This window comes from Tursiops truncatus, chromosome 14, assembly GCF_011762595.2.
Source record: "Tursiops truncatus isolate mTurTru1 chromosome 14, mTurTru1.mat.Y, whole genome shotgun sequence".
NCBI classification, from domain to species: Eukaryota; Metazoa; Chordata; class Mammalia; order Artiodactyla; family Delphinidae; genus Tursiops; species Tursiops truncatus.
Window position 1 is genome coordinate 9,072,949 of NC_047047.1, and position 26,769 is coordinate 9,099,717.

General features: G+C 44.8%; 2 protein-coding genes across 8 annotated transcripts in view; one reads left to right on the forward strand and one right to left on the reverse strand.

Moving 5' to 3' along the window:
* NEURL3 (neuralized E3 ubiquitin protein ligase 3) overlaps positions 1-26,769 on the forward strand; it is a 106,515-nt gene that overhangs the window by 54,173 nt on the left and 25,573 nt on the right. The window lies entirely within an intron of this gene.
* The window catches only part of NCAPH (non-SMC condensin I complex subunit H), a 47,146-nt gene continuing 37,475 nt past the window's right edge, over positions 17,099-26,769 (reverse strand). For 2 of the 3 annotated variants that reach the window (XM_019931111.3, XM_033838089.2), the window contains exon 18: positions 17,099-17,647. In XM_019931111.3, the coding sequence (XP_019786670.2) occupies positions 17,354-17,647 (294 nt within the window). In that variant the 3' untranslated portion in view covers positions 17,099-17,353. Of the gene's footprint in view, positions 17,648-24,759; positions 25,249-26,769 lie in introns of those variants that run through there. The other variant, XM_019931112.3, reaches the window with a different exon arrangement.

Below are 26,769 nucleotides of genomic sequence, written 5' to 3' on the forward strand. Positions count from 1 at the left end.
GCGCGGGCTCTAGGCGCATGGGCTCAGTAGTTGTGGCTCACGGGCTTAGTTGCTCCGCGGCATGTGGGATCTTCCTGGACCAGGGCGAGAACCCGTGTCCCCTGCATTGGCAGGCGGATTCTTAACCACTGCACCACCAGGGAAGCCCCCACTGATAGGGTTTTGATACGTGTCTGCAAGCAATTGATTTATTATGGTCTCTGTGCAGTCAAACCTCTCTGCTAATGATAACCTGTATTTGCAGCCGCTCCCCAGCGCTAGCATCACCGCCTCAGCTCCACCTCAGATCACCGAGCATTAGATTCTCATAAGGAGCGCGCAACCTAGATTTCTCACATGCGCAGTTCACAGTAGGGTTCGCGCTCCTATGAGAATCTAATGCGGCCGCTGATCTGACAGGAGGAGGAGTTCAGGCTATAATGTGCGCGATGGGGAGCAGCTGTAAATACAGATGAAGCTTTGCTGGCTCGCCCGCTGCCATTCACCTCCTTCTGTGTGGCTCGGTTCCTAACAGGCCACGGACCGCTACTAGTCCGTGGCCCGGGGGTTGGTGACCCCTGCATTAAAACGTAAAAATTCCTCTACGGTTACCCCCTTTAGATCCTTCTTTACCCGATGAGCCTGGTCTCGTTAGACTTGGCTTCATTGTTTACATACGTGCAGCAAGAAGGATAATTGGCCACATAAGCAGTTTTGAGTTTGCTTTGCTGGAACTTTTCATAAGGAATCTCAGGTTAAACTTTTAAAACCCTCTGGTGGCTAGGAAGCCAGTCTAGGAACTCTCCAGCAGATTTCCCTTGCAGTACCTATAGATTTGGATGTAATCCTCTCTTCTCAAGTCCCCAAGGTATCCTGAGGTTCCTGGGCCCCTCGGGAAGGGACCTTCCTTACTCACCTGTAAACAAGGCATCAAGCCCGTTTTTCTAAGAGGCCTTTGTAAGCCTTGGCTCCACAGTCAGCCTTGGTTCCTTAGATCTGTCTGGTCATATGTGATTCTATGCACCATTCTGAAATATGACACTCCACTCAAAACCCTGGTTCTTTAACCAGTGTTTCCAGTTATGTCCCGTTAAAAGGAGAACAGCTTTTCAGGAAAGACTATTGCCCTGCGTTTGCAGTGCTTGCATTCGCTTGGGATTCTAAATAACTTGATTTGGGGAGAGAAGAGGGGCCTCACCTAACTTCTTCGCAGTTAACATTTAATGCTTTCGGGTCCTCTGTTTGGCAGGGAGAGTTGGTAATAGTAATACACTCTTTTTGGAAGATAAGCCTGGACAGCTTGAAAATGTTAAGTATGGGCACAGTATTTAACCCTGGAACTGCACCTTAAAAACCAGCAGAGTAATAGAATATTCTGTTGCCCAGGTGCCCATTGAAATTTATAAGAAATTCCAGAAGACACGTGAGGGTGGGTAGGTCTGCTAAGACAGTATAGTCTCATGACTGGGGTGCCCAGGGACCCTTTCACATTTCCTATGAGGTGAAGACTTGTCATAATGACACTAAGATATTGGCTTTTTTTTTTTTTAAACCATTCTCAAGTAAACGATGGATTTTTTTTTTAAGATTTTTTTCATGTGGGCCATTTCTTTTAAAGTCTTTATTGAATTTGTTACAATATTGCTTCTGTTTTATGATTTTGGTTTTTTGGCCACGAGGCATGTGGGATCTTAGCTCCCCAACCAGGGATCAAACCCGCACCCCCTGCACTGGGAAGGCGAAGTCTTAACCACTGGACCACCAGGGAAAGTCCCCAGCAGTGGATTTTTCTAACGAGTGGAAAGCAAATGCCCATGAGAAGCTAGATCCATGTCAGTTTCTAATATATTCATTAATAAAGATAACTATATACATAAAAAAGAGAACAGATTCTTATTGAACTTATGCAAATAATTATATTGCCATGGAAAGAAGAATGTTCAATAAGAGTTTCTAAAGTCTGGAGGGATCAGGTAGGGAGAAAAGATAAGTGTTTTATTTCTGTTAACAAAAGTATAAGCTAGGACTTCGCTGGTGGCACAGTGGTTAAGACTCTGAGCTCCCAATGCAGGGGGCCCGGGTTTGATCCCTGGTCCGGGAACTAGATCCCACATGCGTGCCACAACTAAGAGTTCACATGGCACAACTAAGGAGCCCGCCTGCTGCAACTAAGGAGCTCATGTGCTGCAACCAAGGAGTCTGCCTGCTGCAACTAAGACCTGATGCAACCAAAAAAAAAAAAAAGTATAAGCTACTAAACTGTTCTAAGTTATAGATAGCCTAAGTGAGAGGGATTCCTTATGTCTGAAAAATAGAACTTTAAAGAACCAGCAATGCTCCAAAACAATAACCCTAATCATCCTTGATCAGCTTATTCCGTCCCATGTAATCAACTCTTGTTCTGCTCGATTCTGGCTTAGCAGTTTCTTGGTCCCATCAGCTTCTAAATATCTGATAAAGAGTTTATTTGACAAGAAAATTTGGTTGTTTCTGTGACACACAATAAAAGTAATCAGCATTATACCAGGACATATCATGTGGACGGCAGGGTATTAAATTTCTGTGAACTTTATACAACTTCTGAAATAGTTATATTAATAATGTTTGCACGTACAAATGTAACCTAGGAAAGCTTAAAGCATCTCTTCTTATTTAATAAATGCCTTTTCATGCAATTTAACGTGTCAAACAAACCTAATTAGTTTAACAGCTCTCTCTTAACAAGGTGAAGGAGCAAAGCCTTTGAGATTTTCCAGGAACCCTCTGCGAAATCCCAAAGTTAGTTCAAGGCCAAAAAACTTCATTTAGAATTTTATTTGGGAAGACAACATCGTCAAAAATGTAAAAACCCTTAGCTCTTTTAAAAGTGAGAAGTCTCGGTTCTCTTTAATAATTGAGTACATGAAAAAGACTAGCATAAAGCATGGGAAGTTATTCGGAAAAGACATAAGATCTTGGTGTCATAGGCACATTACTCGAAAGGTAAAGAAAAGATCGTTTACAATCTCTTATTAAGAGCAGACCAATAATCCAAGAAAATGTCATTCTGACAGAGAAGACTAAATTCTAGTTTTGCACCAGCGTACTTTTGATATTAAGGCTCATTTTTAAAAAAACTTTTATTGAAGTATAGTCGATTTACAATGTTGTGTTTAATTTCTGCTGTACAGCAAAGTGATTCAGTTATACATCTATATTATTTTCCATATTTTTTCCATTATGGTTTATCACAGAATATTGAATCTAGTTCCCTGTGCTATACAGTGGGCCATTGTTGTTGTTTATCCTATTTATAATAGTTTGCATCTGTTAATCCCACACTCTGAGTCCTTCCCTCCCCCAGTTCTCCTCCCCCTTGGCAACTACAAGTCTATTCTCTATATTTGTGAGTCTGTTTCTGTTTCATAGATATGTTCGTTTGTGTTGTATTTTAGATTCCACATATATGCGATATCATATGGTATTTGTCTTTCTCTTTCTGACTTACTTCACTTAGTATGACGATCTCTAGTTGCATCCATTGTTGCCGCAAATAGCATTATTTCATTCTTTTTAATGGCTGAGCAGTATTCCATTGTATGTGTATATACCACATCTTCTTTATCCATTCCTCCATCGATGGACGTTTAGGTTGTTTCCATGTCTTGGCTATTGTGAATAGCGCTGCTGTGAACATTGGGGTGCATGTATCTTTTCAGATTATAGTTTTGTCTGCATATTTGCCCAGGCGTGGGATTGCTGTATCATATGGCAACTCTATTTTTAGTTTTTTGAGGAACCTCTGTACTGTTTTCGATAGTGGCTGCACCAATTTACATTCCTTCCAACAGTGTAAGAGGGTTCCCTTTTCTCTACACCCTCTCCAGCATGTATTATTTGTAGACTTTTTAATGATGGCCATTCTGACTGGTGTGAGGTGATACCTCACTGTAGTTTTGGTTTGCATTTCTCTAATAATTAGCGATGGTGAGCATCTTTTCATGTGCCTACTGGCCATCTGTATGTCTTCTTTGGAGAAATGTCTATTTATGTCTTCTGCATATTTTTCAGTTGGGTTGTTTGTTTTTTTGTTATTGAATTGTAGGAGCTGTTTTTATATTTTGGAAATTAAGCCCTTGTCGGTCGCATCATTTGCAAATATTTTCTCCCAGTCTGTAGGTTTTCTTTTCATTTCGTTTATGGTTTCCTTTGCTGTGCAAAAGCTTGTAAATTTGCTTAGGTCCCATTTGTTTGTTTTTGCTTTTATTTCGATTGTTTGGGAGACTGACCTAAGAAAGCACTGATACGATTTATGTCAGAGAATGTTTTGCCTATGTTCTCTTCTAGGAGTTTTATGGTGTCATGTCTTATATTTAAGTCTTTAAGCCATTTTGAGCTTTTTTTTGTGTATGGTGTGAGGGAGTGTTCTAACTTCATTGATTTACATGCAGCTGTCTAGCTTTCCCAACACCACTTTTCAGCTGGGACTTTTTAACAAAAAGACAGATTAGGGCTTCCTTGGTGGCGCAGTGGTTGAGAATCTGCCTGCCAATGCAGGGGACATGGGTTCAAGCCCTGGTCCAGGAAGATCCCACATGCCGCGGAGCAACAAAGCCTGTGCGCCACAACTACTGAGCCTGTGCTCTAGAGCCCATGAGCCACAACTACTGAAGCCCACACACCTAGAGCCCGTGCTCCGCAGCAAGAGAAGCCAACGCAGTGAGAAGCCTGCGCACCACAATGAAGAGTAGCCCCTACTTGCCACAACTAGAGAAAGCCCATGCAAAGCAATGAAGACCCAACACAGCCAAAAATAAATAACTGAAATAAATAAGTTTATAAAAAAAAAAGATTAACATAGAAAAACAAACAGTGTATTAGCCTGCACAGGGGGAGAAACCCACGTGAAGAGTAACTCAGAGTGGTGGCATAGAACTCTGGGTTATAGAGCATCTTCAACAAAGAATCAACTTGTGGAGAAATGACAGGACAAAGGAAAGCCTTCCAAACTGTGGGAAGGTAAACATATGGGAGGAAATAATGGAGTGAGGTTTGCTTGCAGATTCCTCTGGTACCACCTCTGGGCTGGTAAGAGTCTGTCTCCAGTAAAAGGAGAATTTATGACCTGCCTTTAGGTAAAAGGGGGGATAGAGACAGCTTTTCTGCATTTGATGTCTCTTCATTGCCTTCAGCTCCAAATTATTTTTATGTCAAAAGTCTTATTTTGGAGTGACGTTCTGATTTCCTTCACTGGCTTAATGCTTATTCTATAATAAAACTGTTTTTCTTTTCCTACTACCTCTGTGGAGTGTTACGGGCTGGGAGAAGCTTTCACTTTTTATTATATTTTCCCAACACCGCCTTCTCCAAGGCTGCCCCCGAGTTCTTGGGAGGAGCCCCTTCTTGGCCCTCTGACCCCATCCACTGGCTCACGCAGGCCCTGAGCACAGGCTCTGGGCTCCAGAGGTCTGCATGCACTCCAGGGCAGAGTGGCCAGTTGGAAACCAGGGACAGCAGGATTCAGACATATGGAGTCATCCTTGAGAACAAGAGGACAGGACAAAGCAGAAGGAGGCTGGACTGTAGGAGGCCAAGTTAAGGCCATTGCCAGCCTAGCTAGGAGCCCCACCGACTCAGTGCCCTGTGGGAGGGGCCAGCCTGGATCAACTGAGCAGAGAGGCACAGGGGCAGGACCCCTGAGGGCAGGGCCTGCCTGGTGGGCGCTGGGCACAAGGCTGACTGCATTGTATGCAGGAAAGCAGAGGAGGGACCTTCATTCCAGCATCACATGTCCTTTGTCCTTTCAGATAACCGTTTAGTTATAACTTGAGCCTGGAGGGCACAGGTCCTTTCAGCCAGTTGTGGACGCTGACGTCACCGGTCTGACACCAGTGTCCCTGGGCCACCCTGGGCCCCGCAGTTCCTGAGGCTGAATGAGTCTGAGGCACGAAAGGCATGCTTTTGCCTGGCTGGTACACTGGGGCCATTGTTTTCAATAGATGAAAATCAGGCCCGTTGGAAGTGGTCCATTCAACCCCAGTGTTTACAGATGAAGAGCTGAGGGTCAGAGCGACAGGAAGTGGCTTGCCCACGTCACAGAACAAGCTGGAGGCAGAGCCAGGGCTTGCCTGTGGATCTCAGCCCACAGGCCCAGGAAACTCCCTCCATTCTGCACCAAGATAACTTTCAGTGTGGCCATCCCAGATGGACATTTGGGTTGCTTCCACCTGTGGGCGATTGTGAATAATGCTGCAGTGAACATGGATGTGCAAATATCTCGTCAAGACCTTGCTTTTAATTCGTTGGGGTACATACCCAGAAGTGGGATGGCTGGATCCTACGATAGTTCTATTTTTAACTTTTTGAGGAACCACCATACTGTTTTCCACGGCGGCTGCACGGTTTTCCATTCCCACTAGCAGTGCCTAGGGTTCCAGCTTCTCCACATCCTCGCCAGAACTTAACTTCTCTATTTTTTTGGATAGTAGCAACCCTAATGGGTGTGAGGTGGTCCTCTTTCTGTAAGGACACCAGTCACATCGGATTAGGGCCCACCTTAACGGCTTCACCTTAACTTGATGGTTAAGATGCAGACCCTCTTTCCAAAGCAGGTCACAATAACAGGTACTGGGGGACGTCAACATCTCTTTTAGGACACAATTCAACCCATAACACATATTCATATATACAAAAATATATTGTTTACGTTTTGTTTTTTTACATAAACAGTACACTCTTTTACAATTTTTTTTTTTTTCACGGAACAGTATGTCTTGGAGCTCTTTCCACCGCAGGATGTTCATTTGAGCTGCTGCGTGTTAGTACATGACACGGATGTTTATTTAACAGCTTCACCAATGGTGGATAGACATTTAGCTATTTGGATATTTCAAGCAAAGAATATTCTGTATAAGCCTCTCTGTGCATCTGAGTGTGTCTCTAAAGATCTAGAAATGTCACTGTTGAGTTGGAGGGTGTGTGCGTTTCTATTATGAAATATCTACTGCCCAGTTGTCCTCCAAAGAGGCTGCACCCACTTCCACTTCCACCAGTTTTGCCACAATCCTGCAAACCCTTGATAGTATTCGCTCTCATTCCCTGTGGTTTGATCCCTTTGCTGCCTTCATTTGTTTTCCCATGCTGGCCTGCATCTTCTCACCTGCTCTTGGGATGACCTCTGGGGTGAACGGCCTGTTTGCATCTGTGTCACTGAGGATAAGATTCTGTTGCATTTAACAGAAAGGACAATGTCACAGTGGTTTAAACCCATATGTGTTTTGTTTTGTTTTCACATCAAAAGGATCCTATCATAGGCCTTGGGGGGCTGGCTTGGTAGCTCCAGGGTCACTAGGACCTGGATTCCTTCTGTCTTTCTGTGTCTTCTGCATCCTTAGTATGTGGCTTCCACGCTCATGGTTGCCTCAGGATCACCTCACACCCACAGTCTAAACTGTGGTTAGGAGGAAACAGAGGACAGCTCTTTTTTTTTTTTTAACATCTTTATTAGAGTATAATTGCTTTACAATGGTGTGTTATTTTCTGCTTTATAACAAAGTGAATCAGTTATACATATACATATGTTCCCATATCTCTTCCCTCTTACGTCTCCCTCCCACCCACCCTCCCTATCCCACCCCTCCAGGCGGTCACAAAGCGCCAAGCTGATCTCCCTGTGCTATGCGGCTGCTTCCCACTAGCTATCTACCTTACGTTTGGTAGTATATATATGTCCATGCCTCTCTCTCGCTTTGTCACAGCTCACCCTTCCCCCTCCCCATATCCTCAAGTCCGTTCTCTAGTAGCTCAGTCTCTTTATTCCTGTCTTACCCCTAGGTCCTTCATGACATTTTTTTTCTTAAATTCCATATAAATGTGTTAGCATACGGTATTTGCCTTTCTCTTTCTGACTTCACTCTGTATGACAGACTCTAGGTCCATCCACCTCATTACAAATAGCTCAATTTTGTTTCTTTTATGGCTGAGTAATATTCCATCGTATATATGTGCCACATCTTCTTTATCCATTCATCCGAAGACGGGCACTTAGGTTGTTTCCATCGCCGGGCTATTGCAAATAGAGCTGCAATGAACATTGTGGTACATGACTCTTTTTGAATTATGGTTTTCTCAGGGTGTATGCCCAGTAGTGGGATTGCTGGGTCATATGGTAGTTCTATTTGTAGTTTTTTAAAGGAACCTCCATACTCTTCTCCATACTGGCTGTACCAATTCACATTCCCACCAGCAGTGTAAGAGTGTTCCCTTTTCTCCACACCCTCTCCAGCATTTACTGTTTCTAGATTTTTTGATGATAGCCATTCTGACTGGTGTGAGATGGTATCTCATTGTAGTTTTGATTTGCATTTCTCTAGTGATTAATGATGTTGAGCATTCTTTCATGTGTTTGTTGGCAGTCTGTGTATCTTCTTTGGAGAAATGTCTATTTAGGTCTTCTGCCCATTTTTGGATTGGTTTGTTTGTTTTTTTTTATTGAGCTGCATGAGCTGCTTATAAATTTTGGAGATTAATCCTTTGTCAGTTGCTTCGTTTGCAAATATTTTCTCCCATGCTGAGGGCTCTCTTTTGGTCTTGTTTATGGTTTCCTTTGCCGTGCAGAAGCTTTGAAGTTTCATTAGGTCCCATTTGTTTATTTTTGTTTTTATTTCCATTTTTCTAGGAGGTGGGTCAAAAAGGATCTTGCTGTGATTTATGTCATAGAGTGTTCTGCCTATGTTTTCCTCTAAGAGTTTGATAGTGTCTGGCCTTACATTTAGGTCTTTAATCCATTTTGAGTTTATTTTTGTGTATGGTGTTAGGGAGTGATCTAATCTCATACTTTTACATGTACCTGTCCAGTTTTCCCAGCACCACTTATTGAAGAGGCCGTCCTTTCTCCACTGTACATTCCTGCCTCCTTTATCAAAGATAAGGTGACCATATGTGCGTGGGTTTATCTCTGGGCTTTCTATCCTGTTCCATTGATCTATCTTTCTGTTTTTGTGCCAGTACCATACTGTCTTGATTACTGTAGCTTTGTAGTATAGTCTGAAGTCAGGGAGCCTGATTCCTCCAGCTCTGTTTTTCATTCTCAAGTTTGCTTTGGCTATTCGGGGTCTTTTGTGTTTCCATACAAATTTGAAATTTTTTGTTCTAGTTCTGTGAAAAATGCCAGTGGTAGTTTGATAGGGATTGCATTGAATCTGTAGATTGCTCTGGGTAGCAGTCATTTTCACAATGTTGATTCTTCCAATCCAAGAACATGGTATATCTCTCCATCTATTTGTATCATCTTTAATTTCTTTCATCAGTGTCTTATAATTTTCTGCATACAGGTCTTTTGTCTCCTTAGGTAGGTTTATTCCTAGATATTTTATTCTTTTTGTTGCAGTGGTAAACGGGAGTGTTTTCTTGATTTCACTTTCAGATTTTTCATCATTAGTGTATAGGAATGCCAGAGATTTCTGTGCATTAATTTTGTATCCTGCAACTTTTCCAAATTCATTGATTAGCTCTAGTAGTTTTCTGGTAGCATCTTTAGGATTCTCTATGTATAGTATCATGTCATCTGCAAACAGTGACAGCTTTACTTCTTCTTTTCTGATTTGGATTCCTTTTATTTCCTTTTCTTTTCTGATTGCTGTGGCTAAAACTTCCAAAACTATGTTGAATAAGAGCGGTGAGAGTAGGCAACCTTGTCTTGTTCCTGATCTTAGTGGAAATGCTTTCAGTTTTTCACCATTGAGGATGATGTTGGCTGTGGGTTTGTCATATATGGCCTTTATTATGTTGAGGAAAGTTCCCTCTATGCCTACTTTCTGCAGGGTTTTTATCATAAATGGGTGTTGAATTTTGTCGAAAGCTTTCTCTGCATCTATTGAGATGATCATATGGTTTTTCTCCTTCAGTTTGTTAATATGGTTTATCACATTGATTGATTTGCATATATTGAAGAATCCTTGCATTCCTGGAATAAACCCCACTTGATCATGGTGTATGATCCTTTTAATGTGCTGTTGGATTCTGTTTGCTAGTATTTTGTTAAGGAGTTTTGCATCTATGTTCATCAGTGATATTGACCTGTAGTTTTCTTTATTTGTGACATCTTGTCTGGTTTTGGTATCAAGGTGATGGTGGCCTTGTAGAATGAATTTGGGAGTGTTCCTCCCTCTGCTATATTTTGGAAGAGTTTGAGAAGGATAGGTGTTAGCTCTTCTCTAAATGTTTGATAGAATTCGCCTGTGAAGCCATCTGGTCCTGGGCTTTTGTGTGTTGGAAGATTTTTAATCACAGTTTCAACTTCAGTGCTTGTGATTGGTCTGTTCATATTTTGTATTTCTTTCTGATTCAGTCTTGGCAGGTTGTGCATTTCTAAGAATTTGTCCATTTCTTCCAGTTTGTCCATTTTATTGGCATAGAGTTGCTTGTAGTAATCTCTCATGATCTTTTGTATTTCTCCAGTGTCAGTTGTTACTTCTCCTTTTTCATTTCTAATTCTATTGATTTGAGTCTTCTCCCTTTTTTTCTTGATGAGTCTGGCTAATGGTTTATCAATTTTGTTTATCTTCTCAAAGAACCACCTTTTAGTTTTATTGATCTTTGCTGTCATTTCCTTCATTTCTTTTTCATTTATTTCTGATCTGATTTTTATGATTTCTTTCCTTCTGCTAACTTTGGGTTTTTTTTGTTCTTTCTCTAATTGCTTTAGGTGCAAGGTTAGGTTGTTTATTCGAGATGTTTCCTGTTTCTTAACGTAGGATTGTATTGCTATAAACTTCTCTCTTAGAACTGCTTTTGCTGCATCCCATAGGTTTTGGGTCGTCGTGTCTCCATTGTCATTTGTTTTTAGGTATTTTTTGATTTCCTCTTTGATTTCTTCAGTGATCACTTCGTTATTAAGTAGTGTATTGTTTAGCCTCCATGTGTTTGTATTTTTTACAGATCTTTTCCTGTAATTGATATCTAGTCTCATAGCGTTGTGGTCGGAAAAGATACTTGATACAATTTCAATTTTCTTAAATTTACCAAGGCTTGATTTGTGACCCAAGATATGATCTATCCTGGAGAATGTTCCATGAGCACTTGAGAAAAATGTGTATTCTGTTGTTTTTGGATGGAATGTCCTATAAATATCAATTAAGTCCATCTTGTTTAATGTATCATTTAAAGCTTGTGTTTCCTTTTTTATTTTCATTTGGGATGATCTGTCCATTGGTGAAAGTGGGGTGTTAAAGTCCCCTACTATGAATGTGTTACTGTCGATTTCCCCTTTTATGGCTGTTAGTATTTGCCTTATGTATTGAGGTGCTCCTATGTTGGGTGCATAAATATTTACAATTGTTATATCTTCTTCTTGGATTGATCCCTTGATCATTATGTAGTGTCCTTCTTTGTCTTTTCTAATAGTTTTTATTTTAAAGTCTATTTTGTCTGATATGAGAATTGCTACTCCACCTTTCTTTTGGTTTCCATTTGCATGGAATATCTTTTTCCATCCCCTTACTTTCAGTCTGTATGTGTCTCTAGGTCTGAAGTGGGTCTCTTGTAGACAGCGTATATATAGGTCTTGTTTTTGTATCCATTCAGCCAATCTTTGTCTTTTGGTGGGAGCATTTAGTCCATTTATATTTAAGGTAATTATCGATATGTATGTTCCTATTTCCATTTTCTTAATTGTTTGGGGTTCGTTATTGTGGGTCTTTTCCTTCTCTTGTGTTTCTTGCCTAGAGAAGTTCCTTTAGCATTTGTTGTAAAGCTGGTTTGGTGGTGCTGAACTCTCTCAGCTTTTGCTTGTCTATAAAGGTTTTAATTTCTCCATCAAATCTGAATGAGATCCTTGCTGGGTAGAGTAATCTTGGTTGCAGGTTTTTCCCCTTCATCACTTAAAATATGTCCTGCCAGTCCCTTCTGGCTTGCAGAGTTTCTGCTGAAAGATCAGCTGTTAACCTTATGGGGATTCCCTTGTTTGTTATTTGTTGTTTTTCCCTTGCTGCTTTTAATATGTTTTCTTTGTATTTAATTTTGACAGTTTGATTAATATGTGTCTTGGCGTATTTCTCCTTGGATTTATCCTGTATGGGACTCTCTGTGCTTCCTGGACTTGATTAACTATTTCCTTTCCCATATTAGGGAAGTTTTCAACTATAATCTCTTCAAATATTTTCTCAGTCCCTTTCCTTTTCTCTTCTTCTTCTGGAATCCCTATAATTCGAATGTTGGTGCATTTAATGTTGTCCCAGAGGTCTCTGAGACTATCCTCAATTCTTTTCATTCTTTTTTCTTTATTCTGCTCTGCAGTAGTTATTTCCACTATTTTATCTTCCAGGTCACTTATACGTTCTTCTGCCTCAGTTATTCTGCTATTGATTCCATCTAGAGTATTTTTAATTTCATTTACTGTGCTGTTCATCATTGTTTGTTTCATCTTTAGTTCTTCTAGGTCCTTGTTAAATGTTTCTTGCATTTTGTCTATTCTATTTCCAAGATTTTGGATCATCTTTACTATCATTATTCTGAATTCTTTTTCAGGTAGACTGCCTATTTCCTCTTCAGTTGTTAGGTCTGGTGGGTTTTTATCTTGCTCCTTCATCTGCTGTGTGCTTTTCTGTCTTCTCATTTTGCCTGTCTTACTGTGTTTGGGGTCTCCTTTTTGCAGGCTGCAGGTTCGTAGTTCCCGTTGTTTTTGGTGTCTGTCCCCAGTGGCTAAGGTTGGTTCAGTGGGTTGTGTAGGCTTCCTGGTGGAGGGGACTAGTGCCTGTGTTCTGGTGGATGAGGCTGGATCTTGTCTTTCTGGTGGGCAGGTCCACGTCTGGTGGTGTGTTTTCGGGTGTCTGTGGACTTATTATGATTTTAGGCAGCCTCTCTGTTAATGGGTTGTGTTGTGTTCCTATGTTGCTAGTTGTTTGGCATAGGGTGTCCAGCACTGTAGCTTGCTGGTCATTGAGTGAAGCTGGGTGCTGGTGTTGAGATGGAGATCTCTGGGAGATTTTTCGCTGTTTGATATTATGTGGAGCTGGGAAGTCTCTTGTGGACCAGTGTCCTGAAGTTGGCTCTCCCACCTCAGAGGCACAGCACTGACTCCTGACTGCAGCACCAAGAGCCTTTCATCCACACGGCTCAGAATAAAAGGGAGAAAAAGTAGAAAGAAAGAATTAGTAGAAGTAGAAAGAAGGAAGGAAAAAAAGAAAGGAGGGAGGGAGGAAGGAAGGAAGGAAGGAAAAAAAGAAAGATAAAGTAAAATAAAATAAAGTAAGATAAAATATAATAAAGTTATTAAAATAAAAAAATAATTATTAAGAAAAAAAAACGGATAGAACCATAGGACAAATGGTGGAAGCAAAGCTATACAGAAAAAATCTCACACAGAAGCATACACATACTCACAAAAAGAGGAAAAGGGGAAAAAATCATAAATCTTGCTCTCAAAGTCCACCTCCTTAATTTGGGATGATTTGTTGTCTATTCATGTATTCCACAGATGCAGGGTACATCAGGTTGATTGTGGAGATTTAATCCGCCGCTCTGAGGCTGCTGGGAGAGATTTCCCTTTCTCTTCTTTGTTCTCACAGCTCCAAGGGGCTCAGCTTTGGATTTGGCCCCGCCTCTACGTGTAGGTCGCTGGAGGGCGTCTGTTCTTCGCTCAGACAGGACGGGGTTAAAGGAGCCGCTGATTCGGGGGCTCTGGCTCACTCAGGCCGGGGGCGGGGGGAGAGGGAGGGGCACGGAGTGCGGCGCGAGCCTGCGGCGGCAGAGGCCGGCGTGACGTTGAACCGGCCTGAGGCGTGCCGTGCGTTCTCCCCGGGTAGTTGTCCCTGGATCCCGGGACCCTGGCAGTGGCGGGCTGCACAGGCTCCCCGGAAGGGGGGTGTGGAGAGTGACCTGTGCTCGCATACAGGCTTCTTGGTGGCGGCAGCAGCAGCCTTAGCGTCTCATGCCCGTCTCTGGGGTCCGCGCTTTTAGCCGCGGCTCGCGCCCGTCTCTGGAGCTCCTTTAAGCAGAGCTTTTAATCCCCTCTCCTCGCGCACCAGGAAACAAAGAGGGAAGAAAAAGTCTCTTGCCTCTTCGGCAGGTCCAGACTTTTTCCCGGGCTCCCTCCCGGCTAGCCGTGGTGCACTAACCCCCTACAGGCTGTGTTCACGCCGCCAACCCCAGTCCTCTCCCTGCGCTCTGACTGAAGCCCGAGCCTCAGCTCCCAGCCCCGCCCACCCCGGCGGGTGAGCAGACAAGTCTCTCGGGCTGGTGAGTGCCGGTCGGCACCGATCCTCTGTGCGGGAATCTCTCTGCTTTGCCCTCCGCACCCCTGTGGCTGCGCTCTCCTCCGCTGCTCCGAAGCTTTCCCCCTCCGCCTCCCGCAGTCTCCGCCCGCGAAGCGGCTTCCTAGTGTGTGGAAACCTTTCCTCCTTCACAGCTCCTTCCCACTGGTGCAGGTCCCGTACTTATTCTTTTGTCTCTGTTTTTCTTTTTTCTTTTGCCCTACCCAGGTACGTGGGGGAGTTTCTTGCCTTTTGGGAGGTCTGAGGTCTTCTGCCAGCGTTCAGTAGGTGTTCCGTAGGAGTTGTTCCACGTGTAGATATATTTCTGGTGTATCTGTGGGGAGGAAGGTGATCTCCGTGTCTTCAGGACAGGCTCTTTTAAAGAACTTTTCTGTTGGTCGCACTGACAAGACACTGGCCAGAACTGAATCACATGACCCACTTAGGTGCAGGGAGTCTGGGAATTGTAGTTTTCCAGCTGGGTACACTGCCAGGAAGAGGGGCTGGGTAATGGGTAAGTGACAGCAGTCATTGCCCCAGGATCCTGTCCTGTTCTCAAAGAATGAGGAAACTGGAAAGAGTTGTAGGTGTGTTGGATCGGGGCCTGGCGGTAACGGCGGGTGACAAGGGAAGGGGCTCTTCCACTTCCGACAGCACCTCCTTCCTGTCTCAAGAGCAGGGTTCCCTCTGACAGCAGCAATGCTTGAGGGGGCCCCAGCACCCCAGCGATGAGAAGGCCTGCGGGGAGGAGGACGGAGGGGGCAGGAGAGCAGCCCCCGGGACACTCTGCACCCGGAGTCAAGGGGCGTGACTGCTGAGAACAGATAATGTAGTCCCAGGCCCCTAGCCCCGGCAGTGGAAGGCGAGGTTAGATTAGAGCAGAGGCTGGGAGGGAATGTGGGTGGGGCCCAGCGGGACCATCGGGGGCCTGAGGCTCTCCCTGGAGTTGCGGTGCATGGCAGCAGTCCTTCGGAGGGACGCTGGGGAACCAAGGCAGACGGTGGAGGTGTTTGAGGTCCCCCGGGGGCGCCTTCACCAGGAGAGCCTCTGAGGTGGGGGAGGGGTGGGTGGCTCAAGGGGGCACAGGGCCCACAACGGCTCCTGTCTGGGTCTCGAGACAGGCTTATCCGAAGCACAAGAGTGTAAGAGGGAGCGGAGGGGAGCCGGGGGAGAGAGGCCGGAAGGGAAACCCAGATGAACTGGGGCCGGGCACATGGCGTTTCGCTGGCGCAGTAGTGGAGATTAAAAGAAGAGATGTTCTAGGCTCGAAAAGATGAGGGAAGAGGGTGGGGCAGCTGGAAGACGGAAGGAGCCTGTGCCTGGGGATGGGGATGGCAAAGGGCTGCAGTGCCCCAGCCAGGTCCGCACCCCTCATTCAGTGCCTCTGCTCCTGCTGTCAGCCTGGAACACCCTTGGCCAGTCTCTGCCCTGCAAAGGCAGATGGGCATTTATCTTTATTTGTATTGCATTGGCCAAAAAGTTCATTTGGGTTTTTCCATACCTTTTTGGCCAACCCAAGATGTATACTTATACCTATTCTCCGTGGTCAAGAGTAGGTAAACAAATACAAATAAATACTATTTCAAACAAAAGTAGGAAGTGATGGAATAAAGTTTATATTTTACCGCAGGACAAGAAAATTTAAGCATAACATATTCTCTGCCCGTATTGGGCCCTCCCTAACGTGCATCTGCATTGTGCATTAATCAGACCTCCTCAAAGGTGGGAATGCCTGCTCCACCGAAAAGATCAGTGTTTTATTATCCTTCTTCTCATGCCAGCAGTTTAACTCCTTACAAGCTGAATTTTTCCTTCCTAATCCTGAAAGGGGTCATGGTCACCTACTTCACCTTGTACAGGCAGATCTGGTCTTTAGTGAACGTTATGTAAAATGTCAGTGTGCTATTTGGTGTACAGTCCCTTGTCTTGAAAATGTATACGATTGTGCCTTCGACTTCTAACAGGCGGAACCGTCTTCAAGAGTTTTCTGAAAGACTGTCTCCCAGGTTACAATCCCCAGGTTGGCTCCAGTAAGATACCCTATTTAGATCGACTGTTGATTAATTTTTTGGCAATAGAAGGAAGGAAGGGTTTTAGAAATCCTTAGAGATGAGACCCACCCTGTGTCAGATATGAAGTAACCATCTCTCAGCTCCAAACCCACCGCCTATTCTCTGCTGGGTGATGCTGCGTCTGGTGCTCTGCAAATCACGTTTCTGCCTTGCCAGCCACTCCCTGTCAGTTTATGCCTAGGAGAGGCATGTGAGGGAGACTGCAGGGCTGGCGGGAAAGGGACCTGCCCCCTGACCCACCTCCCCACCCTGTGAGGGTCCCCAGCCACCCTTCTTACCCACCCCCAGCAGCGGCTGTTCCTTCCTGAGGCTGCAGTTGGCAGCTTTTCTAACCCTCAGACCCAGCTTCACCGTGTCCTGTGGAAGACACTAGCATTAGCCGAGCAGCACCCCTTGGGGGTCAGAGTCTCCACTCTCTGGAGCCCCTCTTCGAAGTCTCTGAGTTTTTCTCTTTGTTCCCCTCCCTGGCTTTCCCAGCCCTTGGGGTGGGTGCTTCTGGGAGTTGCTACTTACCCGATACCTTAGAGTGAGAGTTCTCTTTTTACCCTTTCAATATCAACAACTCTTTATACCCAGTGAGCAGTTCTTGTTACAGGTAAGTTCCCTGTACATGTATCAGGTTTCTGTCTCCTGACTAGACACTTGCTGAAACAACACCCATCTCGATTTTAACATAGGAGGTGACTGAGATCCAGAGGCAGTACCATGAATTCAGTGCTCTTATTCATCTGTAAGAACCGAGAGATGGTTTCCCAACTGGGCTTCTTTTTTTTTTAAATTAATTTTTATTGGCATATAGTTGATTTACAATGTTGTGTTAGTTTCTGCTGTACAGCAAAGTGAATCAGTTATACATATATCCACTCTTTTTTAGATTCTGTTCCCATATAGGCCATTACAGAGTATTGAGTAGAGTTCCCTGTGCTCTACAGTAGGTCCTTATTAGTTATCTATTTTATATATAGTAGCGTGTATATGTCCATCCCAGTCTCCCACTGTATCCCTCTTCCTGCTGGGCCTCCATATTGACAAAGTGTAGCAAGGATGCCCACCGTGTAGCTCAGCATGTCCATCTCAGTGTCCTCCTTTCTTTCCACACTGGCCGCCTCTCCTACTGGCACACGGGGACTTTCCACCTTCATGTCTACAGGTGCCCACTCTCTCCCCATGACCTGTGTTCCTGCCCCAATTGCTCCTTCGGCAAGAGGGAGGGCAGCTCTGATCCCTCCACCTTGCCCTCCAGGGCAGGGTCTCCCTCTTCTCTGGTTCTGCAATATTTTTAACTCCTGAGGAACTGGCACCAGATTCCACTTGGGCAAACCCAGTTGTATACGAATTCCATTCATTCTCATCCAGGGAAAAGTATCTCTAGGAGGAAGATTTCTGTTAGGAAAAATAACTCTGGGCTTGGATTCAGAAGATCTGAACAATTTGCCCCAGAGCCTCCTGGCAAGCAAGGAAATTTGGAAGACTGTTCTGTTTCCTTCCTGGGGAAATAAAATAAGCTTGTGTAGCAGAGCTCCAGAAGGAAACTTTCCAGCCAACCATCCCCAAAAAACAAAGGAAGTTTATTTACATTGGAAATGTGACCCCAACTGCCCACTGCAGCTCCACTGCTGAGATGGGGCAGGGATATCATAAACAAGAAGAGACATTTAATCCAGAATGAACAGGGTTGAGATATCAACCCACTGAGAGAGAGGCCCCGCATGGCCTGTCAGAGTTCTGCTAGAGAGATACAAATGTGATATTGTCCCATTTAATCTGACAAAGAGTTTTTCCCTCCCTGATTTGAGGATTTATTCATGTGAAAATCTTACAAAGGGACAGAAATGCAATCCCAACCTTTTGTTTCATAAACCTTTTTTTTTTTTTTTTTTGGCTGCATTGGGTCTTCGTTGCTGCGTGCGGGCTTTCTCTAGTTGCAGCGAGCGGGGGCTACTCTTGGTTGCGGTGCGCAGGCTTCTCATTGCGGTGGCTTCTTTTGTTGTGGAGCACAGGCTCTAGGCACATGGGCTTCAGTAGTTGCGGCACTTGGGCCCTAGAGCGTGTGGGCTTCAGTAGTTGCGGCATGCAGTTTCAGTAGTTGCGGTGCACAGGCTCAGTAGTTGTGGCGCACGGGGTTAGTTGCTCTGCAGTATGTGGGATCTTCCCAGACCAGGGATCGAACCCACATCCCCTGCATTGGCAGGCGGATTCTTAACTACTGCGCCACCAGGGAAATCCCTCATAAATAATTTTTCCCTTTTTTTTTTTTTTTTTTTGCGGTACGCGGGCCGCTCACCATTGTGGCCTCCCCTGCCGCGGATCACAGGCCCCGGACGCGCAGACCCAGCGGCCACGGCCCACGGGCCCAACCGCCCCGCGGCACGCGGGACCCTCCCGGACCGGGGCACGAACCCGCGTCTCCCGCATCGGCAGGCGGACTCTCAACCGCTGCGCCACCAGGGAAGCCCCCTCATAAATCATTTTTAATGAAAAAAAAATGTGATGAAGTTAGGGCTGTCACAAGAATCCAAGGTGAACAGTGTGTTGATGGTGGAGTCCAGAGGAAGGTGAGTTGCTTCTTTAGTCAGATGTCAACAGTGCACCCAGCACATCTGAGGTGCTGATGAGTAAACGGAGACTTCCTCTCTGCTTTGAATCATCACTAGGAAACAGGACTCTGGCCTGGAAACTCCGATCCTGGAGTCCTAGTCTTACAGAATAGCAAATGTGTAGCAAATTCTAGTAGGAAGCAATGAACTTCCTGTTTGCCTCAGCAGGGGATTAAGAAAGAATATTACAAAAAAAAAAAAGGAGTATTACGTCTGTAAAATTAGTGCAGAAGGTCCTCTAATAGGTATCATTATGCTTGTACAACTTCAACTTTCCCCAGACCACCTCTCTACATACTAGGCCTGTGAATTAGGCAAAGAAGGGATGATTATGCCGATTTGACAGTTGAGGAAACTGAGGCACAGAGAGGTTAGGGGTCTGGTCCAGCTTCCCATTGCTGGGTCCTTTTAGAGCTATGATTACACACACACACACCCGTCTTGTGTTCTATGGTTGTTCACTGATTGTCACATTTTGTTTTTTCAGTTTTACAAAGGGATCACTTATTCATTCAACACATTTGTTTGTTTATTTTTGGCTGCATTGGGTCTTCGTTGCTGCGCGGGCTTTCTCTAGTTGCAGAGAGCGGGGGCTACTCTTCGTTGCAGTGTTGGGCCTCTCATTGCGGTGGCTTCTCTTGTTGAGGAGCATGGGCTCTGGGCATGCGGGCTTCAGTAGTTGTGGCTTGCGGGCTCTAAAGCGCAGGCTCAGTAGTTGTGGTGCATGGGCTTAGTTGCTCCATGGCATGTGGGATCCTCCCAGACCAGGGCTCGAACCCGTGTCTCCTGCATTGGCAGGCAGATTCTTTGCCACTGCGCCACCAGGGAAGCCCTCAACACACATTTATTGAGTACTACTCTGTACGTTTCTCTTTTTTCTTTTTTAATTGAAGAATAGTTGATTTACAATGTTGTGTTACTTTCAGGTGTACAGCAAAATGACTTGGAGATTATATATATATAATATATATTATATATAATATATATATAATATATATTATATATATTATATATAATATATACATACACATACTCTTTTTCAGATTCTTTTCCATTATAGGTTATTACAAGGTATTGAATATAGTTTCCAGTGCTATACAGTAGGTCCTTGTTTATTTTATATATAGTAGTGTGTATCTGTTAATTCCAGACTCCTAATATATCCCTCCCTACTTGCCCCTTTGATAACCATGTTTCTTTTCAATGTCTGTGAGTCTATTTCTGTTTTGTCAATAAGTTCATTTGTATCATTTTTTAATTTTTAAAAAATATATATTTATTTATTTGGCTGCACTGGGTCTTAGTTGCAGCATGTGGGATCTTTCTTTGTTGCAGCATGCAGCATCCTTCAGTTGTAGCATGTGGGATCTTTTTTAGTTTCGGCATGCAAACTCTTAGTTGCAGCATGCATGTGGGATCTAGTTCCCTGACCAGGGATCGAACGTGGGCCCCCTGCATTGGGAACACCTGAGCCCCCAACTACTGGACCACCAGGAAAATCCCTGTATCATTTTTTTAGATTCCTCATGTGATATATAATTGTCTTTATCTGACTTAATTCACTTAGTATGATAATCTCTAGGTCCATCCATGTTGCTGCAATGGCATCATTTCATTCTTTTTATGGCTAAGTAATATTCTATTGTGTATATATATATACCACATCTTCCTTATTCATTCGTCTGTTGATGGACATTTAGGTTGCTTCCATGTCTTGGCTATTATAAATAGTGCTTCAATGAACACTGGGGTACATGTATCTTTTCCTATTATAGTTTTCTCTGGATATATGCACAGGAGTGAAATTGCTGGATCATATGGTAACGCTATTTTAGTTTTTTAGGGAACCTCCATACTGTTCTCCATAGTGACTGCACCGATTTACATTCCCACCAACAGTGTAGGAGGGTTCCCTTTTCTCCACACCCTCTCCAGCATTTGTTATTTGTAGACTTTTTAATGATGATGGCCATTCTGACCAACGTGAGGTGGTACCTCTTTGTAGTTTTAATTTGCATTTCTCTAATAATTAGCAATGGTGAGCATCTTTTCATGTGCCTGTTGGCCATCTGTATGTCTTCATTGGAGAAATGTCTAATTAGGTCTTCTGCCCATTTTTTGATCGGGTTGGGTGTTTTGTTGTTGTTATTGAGTTGTATGAACTGTTTGTATATTTTGGAAATTAAGCCCTCGTCGGTAGCATTGTTTGCAAATATTTTCGCCCAGTTTGTAGGCTGTCTTTTTGTTTTGTTTATGGTTTCCTTTGGCTGTGCAAAAGCTTGTAAGTTTGATTAGGTCCCATTTGTTTATTTTTGCTTTTATTTCTATTGCCTTGGGAGACTACCCTAAGAAAACATTGGTTCACTTTACATCAGAGAATGTTTTGCCTATGTCCCAAGAGTTTTATGGTGTCATGTCTTATATTTGTCTTTAATCCATTTTGAGTTTATTTTTTTGTGTGGTGTGAAGGTATGTTCTAATTTCATTTATTTACATTGGCTGTCTAGCTTTCCCAACACCACTTGCTGAAGAGACTGTCTTCTCTCCATTGTATATTCTTGCCTCCTTTGACAAAGATTGACTCTAGGTGTGTGGGTTTATTTCTGGGCTCTCTATTCTGTTCCATTGATCCATATGTCTATTTTTGTGCCAATACCATGCTGTTTTGCCTACTGTAACTTTGTAGTATTGTCTGAAGTCTGGGAGGGTTATTGCCTCCTGCCTTGTTCTTTTTCCTCAGGATTACTTTGGCAATTCTGGGTCTTTTATGGTTCCATATAAATTTTAGAGTTATTTGTTCTAGTTCTGTGAAAAATGTCATGGGTAATTTGATAGGGATTGCTTTAAATCTGTAGATTGTTTTGGGTAGCATGGCCATTTTAACAATATTAATCAGAAGAGATTTTTAATTAAACACAAAGCAAAAAAACCCAACTGCACCTGGAAAATGTACGCGTTGCAAATTTGTGGTTTACTGGCCTAAGGGAGCTGCCCGATTGCACAGCTATGGCTGTGGAAGACGGTGTGTTGTTGGCTAAAGGGGCCAGAACTCAGAGTTCAGGCTTAGGGAAAGCAGCTGGGAATTTGAAAGGGAGAAATCCTGGCAGTGTGAGACCCTCGGCAGAAAAAAGATAGAAACGCTTGAGCATCAGCTGCCTTCCCCAGCTGACAGTTCAACTAGGTGTCTATGGGGGGACACCTGGTGAAGAGAAGCTTACTCTTGGGAGAGAGCTATGTGGAGCAAGAGCTGTGAGTTTGATGCTCCTCCCCCTGGTGCATTCCCCAACTACTTGCATCTCACCTGGAAAAAAATCTGAAGCTGGATGGGCTGGAAGGACAGAGCCCAGAGGGGGTGGAGGAGCTCGAAGATGGGGGAATCTCTATCCTAACAAGGAAGTCACAGAGAGGATGATCCCATCTCTGCCCAGATCCTTGGTCAATCTCCAAATTTTGCAGGCAGAGGGAAGATCTATGGAATCAGGCCTTAAAAGCAACAGTGGGTAGCTATAAGAACAGATACCAATAACTTCATACCATAGGGGATACAAAGTTAGCAGTTTGAATCCAACTCTTACTTGAGTAAATATCTAAGCATCTTCAGAAGAACATGATAGAATCCAAAGTCACTACAACGTTTTATCTGATATCCGATTTTCAACCAAAAAGTACTAAACATGCAAAGAAACAGGATTATATAATCTATATTAAGGAAAAAGAGCATTCAATAGAAATTAATGCTAAATGGGCCTGGATGTTGGATTTCGCAAAGACTTCAAAGTAGCTTTTACAAATATGTTGAAAGAATTAAAAAGAAAGTATGTTCAGGGACTTCCCTGGTGGCGCAATGGTTAAGAATCCACCTGCTAATGCAGGGGCTGTAGGTTCGATCCCTGGTCCAGGAAGATCTCACATGCCGCGGAGCAAATGAGCCCGTGCGCCACAACTACTGAGCCTGCGCTCTAGGGCCCATGAGCCGCAACTACTGAGCCCGAGTGCCACAACTACTGAAGCCTGTGCGCCTAGAGCCCATGCTCTGCAACAAGAGAAGCCACCCAATGAGAAGCCCGCAAACCGCAGCAAAGAGTAGCCCCCACTCGCCACAACTAGAGAAAAGCCCACGTGCAGCAACAAAGACCTGAGGCAGCCAAAAATAAAAATTAATTAATTAAAAAAAAAAGACCACATATTGTGTTATGATTTTATTTATATGAAATGTCCTGAAGAGGCAAATCTGTAGACAGAAAGTAGGTTAATGATTGCCTTCCCCTCACAACCCCTTATCTTGCTGCCTAGAATATAATGTGATGGCTAGATTCCAGCAGCCACATTGACACACAAGGATGAGGGTTACACATTAGGGATGGCAGAGAAGAAGCTGGAATGCTGGAGTGATCCTTGGTCTCTTTATGAGTTCATGGAACCACCACACTAGCTCTGGACTACCCACCTCCTAATGTACTTTACATGAAATAAACTATCTCACATACCCACTTATTTGGGTTTTTAATTATACGCAGCCAAATGAATTCTGACACAGCAACCATATAAATGAGGGAGAAGCTTGCGAGAAGCAGAGTGGAGGGGAGGGGAGTTCACTGAAGAAGCTGTTAACACTCTTGCCAGTTTTATCCGCAGCTCGGCCCCTGCCTAGACCCCGCTACAGAGAAGTATGCTGGACTGAGAGAAGGGGCGGGCTTGGCTAGTTCTAATCCTGGGAATAAGAGCAAAGCAAGAGGACCAGCACTCCCCCGGCCTGGGAAAAGATGCTGGAGGCTTCAGCCAGCAGGACAGGGTATGAATTTATTTATTTAGCTGCGTTGGGTCTTCATTGCTGTGCGCGGGCTTTCTCTAGTTGTGGTGAGCAGGGGCTACTCTTCATTGCAGTGCGCAGGCTTCTCATTGCGGTGGCTTCTCTTGTTGCAGAGCACAGGCTCTAGGTGCGTGGGCTTCAGCAGTTGTGGCACGTGGGCTCAGTAGTTGTGGCTCACGGGCTGTAGAGCGCAGGCTCAGTAGCTGTGGCGCATGGGCTTCGTTGCTCCGCGGCATGTGGGATCTTCCCAGACCAGGGCTCGAACCCGTGTCCTCTGCATTGGCAGGTGGTTTCTTAACCACTGTGCCACCGGGGAAGTTCAGGACAGGGTATGGATTCTCACTCGGCATCACTGCTTTTCCTACTAAAGCATGTCCACAAGTCTAATCCTCTCAATACAGCAGAGTGGCTAATATTTTGGCCACGATTTGGAAAGCACGTTCCTAAGGGGAAGGGATTGGTTTTTGTTTTGTGTCATTTTTGGCCTAGGAGCAAGTTCTTTATTATCAGGAGTAATTACCAATTATATCCTTCACTGCTTCTGACCTATCATCCAAGCTCTCTGTTTACCCAATGAATGGTGACAGGATACTTGGATCAACATCTACAAGTATTGAGCCTGTGACTTGAGCCCATATAGTGTAGTAGCTAAGAGTAAAGATCTAGAAGCAGATTTCCTGGTTCAAGGCCAAGCTCTTGACAGCTGTCTGCTCTTATGTGAATTACTTTACCTTTGTGCACCTGTTTCTCCTCTGTAAAATGGGAGCCGTAACAGTTACGTTCCTCACAGGGATGCTAAGAAGGCCGAAAAAGTCATCCACAGAAGGTACTTAGTAGCCACTTAATGTTTGCAATTTTTACTATTATCACCCTTTAGCAGAATTGATAGGCCCAATGGACCCAATCTTGAAATCCCCACTCTGCTACAAGACAAATCACCTCAGCCCTTAAGCACTTCCTGCCTTATACTGACACGTGGGTCTCTGGTCCAGCTAACAAGTCTGCCCCCGCTTGAGCATAAGGACATGGTCTGATACTCATGTAGTGGGCACTCAAATAGTTTACCAAGCAAATTATTCCAAATGATTTTATTTTTAAGCACTATATATACATTTATAAGCACACTTGTGATGTACTTTATACACATGGATTTGGTAGCTGTTAAAGGACAAGTGCCTACTGGGAAATTCCTTTCTACAAGAATAAAGTATGGAAACAGAGCAATTTAGGAGACAAACTATTATACATGGATACAAAGAATGGACACAGTTGCCTAATCAAGGATAGTAAGGACTCTCTCCTCCCTCCTAGGTGGTCACCACAGAAAACTTTAATCAAGGACAGAGCGTCAGGCAGCTGGTTCTAGACAGTGAAGGAGAGAAGGGAAGAGCAGCAGACACACAGCGCAGTCAGCTGCAGCCTTGCCACCAGCCCACGGCACTGAAGCACCAAGTGCAGGCATCCTGGCCACTGAGGAAGCACGGGCTTCTCTCCCCACGGACTCAATCCCCCTGCCGCACCAGAACATCGGAAAGGTCCTCAGTTCCTTCCAGCTTTAGATTCTGAAGGAAGATCAAACACACATGAACTTTGATATCCACAGGATACAAGAATCAGAAAACAAACTCGGGGGAAACGAGGTGGTGACTACAAAGAACGAGGTTTGTCCCATGACTATAAGTAAAACTGTCACAGCAAATATAATCTGCATGAAAAAGCTGGTTCCAAATCCTTGCCAACTGCAGGGGGAAAAAAGCAAGCCTGCTCTGATTTCCGCAACAATCTCCGTCAACGGTCTAAGAGCTAAGCTCTCGGCCCTGGAAGGAGCTGTGGGAAGTGATAGGGAGGCCACCAGGGGCCATGGCACACGTGTATCAGCCCTGCCATGCATGACCTTCTCCAGGCCCTTCCCTCACTGCTCGGGAACCTCAAACCTTGGCGATGGCCATGACGGCCACGCTCTCCCTCCCATCTCTGCACAGGCCTTTTCCCTGCTCCCACTGCCTCCCCGATCCTCCCATCCCCCGGATCCTTCACCAGCCCCAGGCAACCGTCCCCTCAGGACTAAAGAGCTGTCAGAAGCCCTTCCTCACACGGAAGCCCAACTGCACCAGGACCATCGCTGCCTTGCCTGGCACTGGAGGTAGGCATGGTGTGGTGGCACACCTTCCTCTCCTGCTTAAGATGGAAAGCACAAACCTCACCTCCCAGGTGACAGCTGAGGGGGAGCTCGTTACCAGAGAGGTAGATGAAGAGTCCAGATGGGCGTGAAAACCTGGGAGCAGGCAGGCCTAAAAGGGGTCACATTCTGCCACAAGGTGTTGTAAGATTTCTCTTCGTGGCTCTAAGCTCTGAGTTACCCCAGGTCCCTGCAGATTATCTGGTAACTGTTGGCCAGCGTTACCAGTCAGATCTTCTCAAATAGCCCAAAGCTCAGCCCAACAGGTCATGGTCTATGGGCCATCTCCTGATTCTTCAAATGCTGAGCCCCCTGGGCCCCTTAGAGAGATTTGGTCGCAGCAAAGCAAGAGAAGCTGGCTCTGCCGCTGGGGGAGGCGGGGTGGTGCCAGAGCCAGAGCACATGGACCTCAGTGAAGCCTGGAGTCCCTCATGCTTTCCAGCCATGTGTCTGCTTGGCCCCAGTCTACTGGGAACCGAGCGGAGGCACTGAAGCTGCTCTCTCACAGCAGAGACACGCGGCCCAGGGCAGCACTGATCCTCCAGCTGCTGCGACTGAGTGAAGTCACTAACACATAGAATTTGGACTCAGGGTAAGTTTCTGAGCTTTGGTGGCACACGACATTTTAGGGGACTGCGCGGGCTAGGGGAACACACCCAGTGAGAGAGTCCACCAGCACCTACGCCCACTAGGATGCTGTGAGATTCCAACCTCACTCAGAAAAGCTTAGCAGGGACTACCCTGGTGGCGCAGTAGTTAAGAATCCGCCTGCCAAGGCAGGGAACACGGGTTCAAGCCCTGGTCTGGGAAGATCCCACATGCCGCAGAACAACTAAGCCTGTGCGTCGAAACTACTGAGCCTGCGAGCCACAACTACTGAGCCCGTGCTCCACAACTACTGAAA